Raw genomic sequence first — 11,819 nt, 5'->3', positions numbered from 1 at the left:
TTCAACCGCTAACAAAACAGAAAGCAAACTAATCTTACCACTTAACAACTTGGACCATGTAATACATCCAGCGTAAACAATACCTTGACAAATCCCACAATGACTATTAAAAATGGGACAGGCTTGCGTATTAAATTGAAGTAGACGTTTTGGCTTGGTGGCAAGCGGGCTCTATCGCACTTGGGAAGAAAGTCCACTATGAAGTATGCATTTCCAAAAGTAAAAAAATATGCTTTCTAATTTCGTTTTTTTTTTCATTTCAAGCTCGTTTTGTACATCAATAAAAACGAACTTGAAAAAAAAACAGTTATCTCATAAAACAAACTTTAAAAACAGACCTATTTATCACATTTCTTTTCAAAAGAGAAACGTTTCTATACATTCATCTCGTTTTCTCGTTGAAAAAAATATATCTCGCAAAAACGAACTTAAAAAAATAAACGCCACTTTTTGATAATGTCCACTAATGCTATCTGCCTTGAGCAGAAGCACCCCCTCATCGGTTGAAAAGAGCCATATTGCTCGGGAGTGCCCATTTTGTTGGTAGTGATGCAACCGTATTATGTATGTGTGCAACGCATAGTTGTGTATTAACCTGCAACGGGCAGTTCCTACCCAAGTAGACTGGTTCTCGACCCCGAACGTAGGGACCGATACGGTAGCGGGTAATGAATCCGGCAGAATCCTGCTGGGTGTATGTAAATAAGGAAGAAGGAGATGATGATATTTTGTTGTTTCTTCTTCGTTATCGAAAATAAATTCACTATAAATGGTTCATTTATCTAAATTTAACACAGTAACCACTGATTTGAATAAATCTTGGAAAAAAAAAAAAGTTATCCAGTGGTCACAGGCCGGGCGAATGCTGCGCCGATTTCAAGGTTTCCCAGAAGAGGGCAGGTCTGTCCTGCGCTCCTTATACATTTCTGCTCCTCCTAATATAAAATTCTGATCCAACAAACATTTTGACGAATCGTGTTTTGTATTTACAGGATTCAAACTACTGAGGGAACACATTACTTGTCTAACATGAAGGATTTCTGCCCTTTTTGCATGTGACGATTAATGGTTAACATGGGCGATTCACAATGCAGCGCATGCACCACCAAGAAGTCGTCGTGGCGTGGAGAGGCCTTTTCGCAGTGCACTGCGGGATAAATAGTCGACAAAGTCTCATTCGCTAACTGGCGCGGAAAATGTGAATTTCTCCATTTTTTTTTATATTAGTTGAAATTTCGAAATTGCTTATTGCAAACGGGTGTTAGGTAGTCCAAATAATGGTTTTTATGGTACGGGGAATGCCTAAATCAACCAAATATCTCCAAATCAAGTCCGAAGTGCGCTTAAAAACAGCCAGCAGTGCGTGTCGATCGTAAACGAAAAGTGGCCTGTCTGAGACAAACCCTTGGTGGCGCGCATGCCGGTACTGAAAGATCTGATAAATCAAGGACCTGTTTGTTTCACACAGATCGGGATCAGTGATCCAAGAGCTGGTTCGTGCTATCCATTAGGTGGGGCCTGGTGTCAGTGGACCAGAAACGGATCATGGACGCAATCCGGAGTTGTGTGAAACAAACATAACAGGCCCAAAAACTACGATAACAACTGATACACACACACGGTTCTACGTGCGCTGAAGGTACTAACTTTAGTCTAGCCCCCCCCCAAGACAGAGCAGTAGCAAAAGTTTAATGACGTTACGTGGGAAGGATCTAGCACCTCCCAAAAAATGTCTCTAGTAGAACCGTGCCTGCCGAACGTGAAACGGCCTGTCAGGATAATCATAAAAGCTGAATTTGAAAATGTCAATTACAAGATTATAAATAGCCCATTACATGCTATGTACTACACATCCAGTTGTGAGAACTAGGTGGTTGGCACTTCAAAAACTGAGTTTTATACAACGTATATATTTTATACCCTTTATTTGATAGATTATTCCTCATGACACAAAGAAACTCTTCAAGGATATAACGTACAAAAGCTATAGCCCTGATGTTTTTCAAAGGAGTTACATTTACAGAGGAACACTGATACAGCAAGGTCCTTAAAACTTTACAAATTACTTTAGATGCCTTGTATTAATAGTAATGGCAAACAAAGAATTTGGACCTACAGTGCTCTTAATATAAAGTTCGACTGCATTTTACAGGAAGAAAACATGCCGCTCGCCAGCTTTATGTACATGAACATGTTCATACAGTGTGGCTTTACAATGAAACCGTCTCAGAAAACCCTCATTAGACGGTTCATTCACATACAGTGAAATAGTGAATGAAAAAGGTTTACTAAAGCAGTTGCTAACTCCAAAATGTGAAGTGCACAGTGGTAAATTCAATACAAAAAAGCAGTTTCTCTCACGTTAACAAACTCTTGGTTTTCCTTGGGGGCAATATCATTATGGTGAACACAGAACTTAGCACTTGTGACAATAAAGGCACCGTTTCCCAAATTTACATCGACAAATCCAAGGACGAATCCAGAATTAGAACCTAATTATCTGGAGCAGGGTTAAACTTGTTTTCGCAGGGGGCCTAAAAACTGTGAGATGTTTTCCCATGAATCCTGTTATGGTCATTCTGAGGAATGAGATGATATTTGGGGGGCTTTTCAACTCTTTTGTGAGGAAGGAAAATAAATGACACCTCCCCCCGCCAAAAAAAAAACATTGCCCTTTTCTCTTCATATTCTTTTCGGAAAGAAAATGGCTGGGGGATATCCCTCATTGCTCCCCCTTGCGACCCCCCCTTAGACCAATCAATCCTTTCTGATTCTGGAGGCCATGGGGATATTGTTTCTGTTGTCGTTAGTTTTTGTTTAGGAAATGTGTCCCATATACATTTACCCCTCCTTACACCAATCAATCCTTTCTGATTCTGGAGGCCATGGGGATATTGTTTCTGTTGTCGTTAGTTTTTGTTTAGGAAATGTGTCCCACATACATTTACCCCTCCTTACACCAATCAATCCTTTCTGATTCTGGAGGCCATGGGGATATTGTTTCTGTTGTCGTTAGTTTTTGTTTAGGAAATGTGTCCCATATACATTTATAGAATGTGAATCCACAAAAAAACATGACATGCGTCTCTTTCACACGTTGATCAGAAGGAACAAGTTCCCCAAATCTCTGAAATCTAAGGTCATTGATTATCAGCATAATACAGACAAGAACTCCTTGATTCATACAAATATTCGAGTTCAGTTCTTAATTATACACTACAAACACGTAACTATATGTACGTGCATCAACATGTGCATGGTCCAACTGCGCTTCCGCTCAGCCGGGTCCTTTGTAACAAATTATATCTTTCGAGCTGGAAAGTGATATATTTTCAGCAAAATGTTCATAAAGGGAATAGCCACAAAATTTTTTTCAAAGGAAACAACTTCTGTTACTTTCATTGAAAACCTCATTTGTTTTTAGCAGCTGTTTTCAAAATTACTGACCTTAAAAACAGCTAAATGGAATCAAGCCATGATGGTTGTCTGCCTCCAAATGACCTTCATACCATCAGAATAGACGCAAAGTGGACAAACCATTTAAAATTGCAATCATGTGGCATGAATCAGATTCATCGATGATAATCAATAGATGACAGTAAGACTAAAAATGAAAACTTTTTTCCAGTAAAACGGATTCAATAAACTCAAACTCCGAAGACATACAGAAGTCTTCCTGAATCCTTTGATATCAACCACAGTGTCCGGATCCACAGGCATTTTTTTCCCTTAAACTTCCTAAAATCATCCAAAATGCCCTATTGGATTTTGATGGCTCCAGGAGGGTTGAAGTTAAATGGTTTCTTATAATGACTTGTTGAGAAGTCATTAGATTTCTCAAAAAATCACTAACTGGTCCCCATCAAAGCTGATTCCTTCCTGGAACTTCCCTCTCTCCTTGGTATCCACTGCTGCCTTCTCTGACACACTGAGTTGGATCCCCTTGAACTCTTTAACCTTTGCCTCCTCTTCAGTGGTGTCGCTGCTCTCAAACTCATCAGTTGAGGGCTCCGTCTCCCAGGCCTTCATGTTTCGTCCACTCCGAGGTGTCTTCGTCTCTGAGCGAAGCTTCCGATCATTAGCGGGACTGTTCAGTTTTTCATGGCTCTCCGCGCACGCTTGTGGAGCCGCTGAGCTATCCTTTGCCTGACTCTTTCCTGCAGTCTTTGGGGTAGCTGTTGTGCTTTTCACTGAAGCTTTGGTCTCCTTTGGTGTTGCCAGTTTTGACTTGTCAGCCAGAGATGCTACTGGTTTACTCTCTCTTCTCAAAGACAATCGACTACTTTTCCTTCTTTGACTGAGAGTAGCCGATTTGTCCTCCTTCTTTTTCTGAATTGGGGAGGAAGAGGTGGCCACCTCTTTGGCCAGGGAAAGTGGCGTTGACAGTCTACCTTTCTTCTTCTGGGGCTGCCCATCCGGTTCACTGGATGACGACGCTGCCGAATCTTGGGACTTACGTTTCGGGGATACCTCGCTGATGTCACCTCCTTCCGGGGATTTCTCCTCGGCAGATGACTGAGGGAGCTTTTTGGCCTCCGCCTCCTCTCTGGCCTCTCTCCGTCTCCGCCTCTTGCCGATCTTCCGCTTGAGCGAGAGCTGCTTGGCCTTGCGCTTGGCCCGTTTCAAGGCCTCCTGCTTCCTTTGTTCAATCTCCTTCAGCCTCAGGGCTTCCACTCTCTTCTCCTCTTGGATGATGGCACGGGCCTTCTTGATGCTCTTCCACTCTTCTGCCTATTTGATAAATCATGCAATGCAGAGGACAATGAAGGAGATACAACAATGAAATACATGCTTTACTGCAATGCACATCAGAGGCCAGCTGTAAACCTTTTCAATAATTCAAGGGACAGATGGAGATTAGACAATACGATAAGAACTGTCTTTGTTACTTTGAAATCATTTAGAATGAGTGTTATTCTTGCAATATTTTATCACATACACCACGTGTTGAGTTCTGATCCTCAATTCTCGCATCAATAAATACATGTATTTTCTTATACAATATATGCCTCTTATAATGATAAAACTTCAAGGAAGGAAGAATCAATTTATGTCATCAAATACGCGTAGAAAGCAAGCACAGGTACAATGTTCATGTGCTGTTTTGATATTCTATGGCCAGACATTTAATGAGAAATGTGCGAAATGAAAGTGCAACTTTATCAGGTGTAAAAAAAAAAATGCACCTCAAATCAGTGAGTACATTCCAAGAGCGGCCTTTGATTGGAGGTGAGATATTTTAGTATCCATTTGCTGGAAGGCATGGCTTACATATCCGGGCAGCTTGCACTCTATGCCGAGCTTCTCCATCTTCTTCCTTCGTCTCCCCTCTTTCTGGACCAATCGCTGCTGGGTCTTGACGATGCGGGCCTCGTCCGCTGTCAGGAGACTGTTGTGACGTTTCACTGACAGATTGCGGTGGTACGGCTTGACGAACGGCCGGTGGGAATTGCTGAAAGAGCCGGGGCGAACCTCCTCCTTTGGGATGAATTTGCCTTTGGGGCAGAAAAATGATAAACTGACATTACTATAAAATGAAGTGGCAAGGGGTGAAGCGGGTCATCCAGCTACATTTAAATATCTCTCGTGTTGACCCCCAAAATACATGTATGTCCATCTACATCCGGCTGGTTAAACAAAGTCATTGGAAAACCAGTGATCTAAGAGCGATCTTTGTACTGTAACCTCAAATTCATCAAAAGGTAAGTGAAACAAAAAAATGGAAAAAAATATCATAGAGCTCATTTCATTAATGCAGTGACAAAGCTGAACTTACAGGCATCTACTGACTGCAGAATGCTTCCTCTGGCTACACATGTACCAAATGAATACAAATAACCATCTTCAAATATAATTATAATTGTTGAATTAACCCCTTCACGCCGGGAGGCGGCTAGACACGCCGTAAAAATTGAGGTCCACGCTCGAGCGAACACGGTGAAAGAAGGCAGACCCTGGTTCATGTATGGCTACTACAGTTTACCGACACTGCAGCTAGCTTATTTTATCAACTATGTCCAACAGTGGCATAAATAAGGTGAAACTTCCAGTGGGGAACCCGGTAGCACGCACATTTTTTCAGAGAGGAACTATAGCTTGTAAATATCTTGTGTACATTTCAATATTTCAAGTGGGTGGGGGAGGATCCAGTGGCAAAGATCTCTGTGACGGGGAGGGGGGCAGGAACACGCTCCACTGAAATTATGCCACTGCTGTCCAAGTACAAAATTGATTCCTGTGTTTGGCTTCCTCTCTTACATTTGAGCAGTTTCCGGTACATGAGGTAGTTATTCATGGTGTCAGCCACAATCTTGGCCACGTCAGCATACTCAAACTCAACGTAGGCAAATCCTCTGGACTTACCACTCTGAAAAGGGAAGAAAAAAAATAAGCAATCAGAAGATCCAAACAAGCTGCGTTGTGGTGTTCAATGCTCTGTTCTTATACCATTCAGTGATGCTTGTTTAACAATAAAGAATGTGTGGCTGGATGTTGGCAAAATTACCCCAAGTCTCTGCCAGAATCTAATTGTAGATCAAGTAGCACCATCCTGTTTGTGAGAAATCTGGTCAGCTTTTCCCCTAGCCAACTCGCCCCTCACTAACTCACCTCCTCTGCCGACTATGAGTTGGCCAGGATCCCATGAAAAACATCATGACTTCAGTTTAATTTTTGTAGGGTTCAGAACCGTCAAGAGGTAACTTTACCTTTTTGCTGCGCCACAGCTTCAGCCTTGTCACTTTCCCAAACTGCTGGAAGAAATGTTTCATTTGAGGCTCATAGAATCCGTGAGGGATGTGGGACAGATACACCACGCCTTTTTCGTCTCTGTCAGCGCTGACTTCACTGTCATCAGCCTGTGGGAAAGAATAGCAGAGGTGTGAGTGGCCACTTAAAATTAAAGCTCAAAACAGCTACGGCAAAATGCTGAAATGTAAAAATTTCTCATACTTTTGTACAGACCAGGTGCACAAAAAAGACGAAATTGAGGGGCAACACATAAGCAAAAAAAGCTGAATTCTCATACCCCTGGAAAAGATCAACATTATCCATCATGAAAAGTGCTATGAACAGTGCAGAGTGACAGCACAAGGTTGCAGAAAAAAGTAAGGCCCACAAAGGTCCAACTTATTAACTCAAAAAGAAAGCCGGCAATCTACTAAAGCTAACCTTCATGCCCAATTTCCAGATACCATTTTTTATTTACGGACAAGTATATCTGAATTTCGAGACATTCATATTTTTCAAAGACTTTGTTGCCACTGTTTTCAAAGTGAAAGAGCAAATTTTTAACAAGTTTCAAAGATTAAGTTTGAAGCCCATCAACGTCGTTTACCAACACTTCTTTCGGAGGAATGTCCAGATAACACAAATGCTACAAAGACCAAGTAATGGTGATTTATAGTTTGCCAGCAATTTGAACATTAACCAGTACTGATATGCTTTTGCTTTTTTTGTCAAGATGGCAACTTCAAATGTACGTACATGTACTGACATAACAAATCTTCGTCTGGTTCAGTGCTTACATTGCTAAATTTGTATTCATGAGTTGTCATTTAGACATACATAGGTAGCTCAGCTGCTTAGTGTAATTTTATACTTCACACACAGGCCCCCTTTTTCCAGTTTTAAATATCTACTGGCATGACTGGCACAAATTGTGAAAAGAAAAGTGAAATTTCTTGCAGTGTACCTGTGTTACAAACTTATAGAGCTGGCCCTAGTCTGGAGCTGCAGCTGAATTTGCCTCCGTTTAAGTTGATTAACTTCCAACTGCTCATCACTGAACAAGTCTTCAATTAATTCATCATCACTCAGCATGCTTGGATCATGTCATAAACTTGACATTCAACAACCACCATGTCAACTAGGCCTAGGCCTACTCCCAAAGTTGTGAGGCACTCACTGTGAGGGAGTTCCAAATTTTCATTGCTTTGTAACACTAGTATGGGATTCTGAATGTGCCCATGTATTCTGTCAAAAATTGCACTGCTTCAATAAAATCTTCCCCCAGCGACTAGTCCAATAACGCAACCTCGATTCCACGGGTTTTATCTTGTTGCGCAATGTTAGAACATAAATCTTATTGCTAGTAATACCGCATGGCTGATTTTGCACAACTGTGGAAAGGTAGGCCTGTTGTAGGACGGGAAAAGGGGCAATGTTTGCCTCTTTTTCCTTCCCATGATGCCATATTGGTTATGCAAAATCACTCTTGAAATTGAATTATTGTCTTCATTACTATCGATAAGGCATGTAACTTTTTTGTAAGGCTTCTGAAGGAAGGAAGACATGGAGAGACAAGGTGCCACTTGCTCTTCTGCAAGGCTAGCAGTTTAAAGATACAGTGCCTCACCATTTTACGTAAATTTGTCTTCTTCCCCTGCATTTTATTATTCAGATCCGTTTTGGCGATTTTTGGCTCGGACAATCCTCAGTCGCGTCCTTCACGAAAACAGCAGCCTTGCACGTGGAAAAGGTACGTCTGGTTTATTGGGTTCATTACAACACATAGGGGAAAAACTGGAACATTTTTTAGGTATTGGGGTACCCGACTACAGTTAAATGGTTGCAATTTCAATAAATCGCGGACTTCGCTCTAAAATGATCGACCCTTTTGACACAAAGCGAGTGTGATCAAACGCCTGACGGTAGCATACGAACATCTGCTTTTGGTACAAGGCTGTGAATGGTTGACACGAACTACTTGTTATTATTGTAAAATACCGACAGTCGTTTGTTGTTCAAAGAAACTCCTACTCCAATGTGTTCCTGTGCTTGGCAACAACACGCTATAACAACATGACGAAGTTGGTGATTGCTGGTAAATAATTATCTTGATACTGTTCAGAAATAAATTTGCTAATTACCAAATCTTTGATATTCAAATTCAGAGTATCTGTATTTGTTATGTTTGGTAGAACTTGCAACAAAATGTTTAAATATGCTTTTGACGCCATAAGTTGATAGCCCAGTTTCCGGACATACCGGACACATTTTGTCCAAGCTATTTTTTGCAGGTGTGGCTGGGGGGGGGTGGCAACTTTCAATAGGTCTAACATTAGTCATGGTTCCCCGAAAAAAAGTGAGAAGGAATAAATAAGTTTGACGTCGCACCCTTGGTTGATAGGCCTAGGCCAATGGAGTATTCAAAACATTTACAATATTCAATAAATCTTTTTTTTAAAAAAGCAAATTAGGTCTACTCACAATATTGAAACTAAATTTCAATAGACCCAAGTCTCGCTAACACTGCAAGAGTGATTTTGCACAATGGTATAAAGGCATCATGGAAGGAAAAACGGGGCAAACATTGCCCCATTTCCCTTCCCACAATGCCTTTCCACAGCAACATCAGCCATGCAGCATCAGCGATGAAGCTTAGCCTATGTCGACTTGGCTATGTAGACCCCAAATGCCCTTTCAACACTGCAGCAATTGACTGACTGCCTTTGGTATAAACTATGAAGAATCAAGTTGGTTTAATATTTTGTCCATTCAAAAATCTTCTGGCTTATTTCACATGGTTATCAGACAACTTGTCTGTTGGGACAACTCGACTCAGGACAACTGGACCATTAAGACAAGTCGTCTGTCAAGAAAAGTCGACTTCAACCCAGAGACGAGTACGTGGCAAGCATGCACGGATGTTTAGCTGTAATTCAGCTCCAATGCTTCGCACAAACTGCTAGGCGATGTGTTTGGGCGAAATTTGCATGAATTTCATGCAGGCACAGGCCTCAGGGCACAGCACGCATGGGTTTGCTACTTGTGGCGTGGACGGTGCATGCACGGTAAAGGAAAAATGGTGGCCGGCCGCATCCCATATGCACCGCAGTGCGATGGATTACCGGTGCTGGCTTGGATTGTTAAGTCAAATTTCATGGAGGTTATCGTGTCCGGGACATTGAAATTTAATAAATACCACACTCACAAAAATGAATCGACTTGTCTCGACGGTTGAGTTGTCTGTTGGTTTGATGCACAGATGGTTGAGTTGTCCCAATGGTCAAGTTGCTTTAACTGTTGAGTTGTTCTGAGTCGAGTTGTCCCAACAGACAATTTGTCTGGAAAGCTTAGCCTACATGTAACTCCCTATCAAATAATTTTCATATCAGATGGCAATGCTTAAATCTAATTTAATAGCATGTTAGGCCTACATTTTTAGCTAACGTTAGAGATAAAGTTTACACTCATGATGCTGAGTAGGCTTAGGCCTATGTAATCTTTACGCACACTGAATGCTTACAGAGTGTCTTGGACAACCCTGTTCTGGACTTATTTCTACACTTTCCTGACTGTGTCATCATATCCCCAGCTACCTCATTTTTTCATCCAAGGCCAGCTGGTTTAGACAAAGTACTTGTAATCTACAAAGAGATGATGTAATTTCTCTTTGTTATTCAGCAACCCTTGTAATGTAATGATGCACCTGCTCAAAAACCTTGCCTTGCAAGGTGAGTTTGGCCATCAATGGATATTAGCCTTTAAATGGGGATAACAGGAAAAGTCACCCTATACTTCCAGAGGGTTGGATGAGCGTGCTATTTATAATTACTAATATCTTACTTTCTCTTGTTTTATTTCTTTGTTCTTTAATATTTCCATGATCTTAGTCTACCTTAAAAAATATACTTTGTCTCTTGATTTTGACATGTTTAGTTAAAAGCGTCGGGTTTAACTGCACCCAAAATGATTCGTACTTCCTGAAGATTTTTTAGGACTGCCGTTTGAAAGGTAAAATGGATTGTTTAGAGTGAGGTGAATACGTCATGTGTTTCTTGTCTTGTGTAGGTCGTGCTGACTGCCCATACTATGCTCGCTCTGAGCTCCTGGCCGATGATCTCAAGATCAATCTGCCTGATTTTCACATTCACAAGATTGTCAAGCATCCAGAAGAATGGGAGGTAAATTCACAACTTGTTTAAAATGCGTTTTAAAAAAATGCACTTTCAATCGTGCAAAAAGAAAAAGGTTTCCAAAAATTTATTGCCCTTTGAGGAGCTAGGTAGTTTTTCCTTGTGCATATATACATGTAGCTGGTGTCAGAGAAACTTGCCCATTGCACAGCATCAGAGACAGTGGAGATTAATGTGCTGTCCAGACCCCACAAGGAAAGGGGAAGGGAAAAGTATGGAGCTGGGGACACTGGCAGAAGAAATTTGTTTCAGAGATTACGTAGGAATGAGTTATAGACTAGCCAATCATCTTCAGAGCACAGAAACAGGCTCAGGATGTAGGAGAGACTGCTAAGCGATGCAATCTCCATTCATGATTGTGGCCTAAAGCAAACAAATGCACATGGCCCCTAGTTAAGTCCAGTTTTGTATTTGATATGTGAACAAGATGTAAAAATAACGGTTCATACATGTACATGCACTGAATAGAGCTGTTGCTTCTCTGTAGCTCCCGAGCTGTTCAACTCATTTTTTATTATGACTGTCATAAAAGCTTTCTTATTTCAATGTGATTTACCGAAAGTGTTTTGTTTTTTTAGACAGAAATTATAATAGTTAATTTAATGATTATTTATTTATAAAGCGCAAATTGCATACAGTTACATGTATGTTCAAATGTGCTGTACAATGAAGACATTAAATGTGGTTCAGCTGATGGCATATACATGTAAGTGTGCCTCTGGCAGCCGCCAAACGACCCACATCTGCTCACGTCTGTAGAGAGGAGACAATAAGAAGCAGTTTTAGAGGTGGGAGGAAAACTCCAGAGCAGAAAATTCTGGGTAAAACCCATGGACAGCGGTAGGGATTAAAAACGCCATCAATATATGGACCGAGCTGGGAATTGAGCCTGGACCGCAG

General features: G+C 41.2%; 2 protein-coding genes across 2 annotated transcripts in view; one reads left to right on the top strand and one right to left on the bottom strand.

Moving 5' to 3' along the window:
* Positions 1 to 1,908: 1,908 nt before the first annotated feature.
* On the bottom strand, positions 1,909 to 8,621 carry LOC110984529 (uncharacterized). The gene is made up of 5 exons (XM_022244812.2): positions 8,357 to 8,621; positions 6,708 to 6,857; positions 6,259 to 6,367; positions 5,272 to 5,495; positions 1,909 to 4,731 (listed from the first exon to the last, which is right to left on the bottom strand). The coding sequence occupies exons 1-5, from the start codon at positions 8,387 to 8,389 to the stop codon at positions 3,838 to 3,840; spliced, it is 1,410 nt and encodes a 469-aa protein (XP_022100504.2). The 5' UTR covers positions 8,390 to 8,621; the 3' UTR covers positions 1,909 to 3,837.
* A 94-nt stretch (positions 8,622 to 8,715) lies between these two features.
* mdh1b (malate dehydrogenase 1B) overlaps positions 8,716 to 11,819 on the top strand; it is a 7,018-nt gene continuing 3,914 nt past the window's right edge. Inside the window, exons 1-2 of the mRNA XM_022244811.2 lie at positions 8,716 to 8,824; positions 10,795 to 10,907. Of these exons, the coding sequence (XP_022100503.2) occupies positions 8,803 to 8,824; positions 10,795 to 10,907 (135 nt within the window). The 5' untranslated portion in view covers positions 8,716 to 8,802. The remainder of the gene's footprint in view (positions 8,825 to 10,794; positions 10,908 to 11,819) is intronic.

The sequence above is a fragment of the Acanthaster planci genome, linkage group LG08 (genome assembly GCF_054643075.1).
Source record: "Acanthaster planci isolate LZ-2023a linkage group LG08, COTS_SCS, whole genome shotgun sequence".
NCBI classification, from domain to species: domain Eukaryota; kingdom Metazoa; phylum Echinodermata; class Asteroidea; order Valvatida; family Acanthasteridae; genus Acanthaster; species Acanthaster planci.
This window is presented reverse-complemented; position numbering and strand designations above follow the sequence as displayed.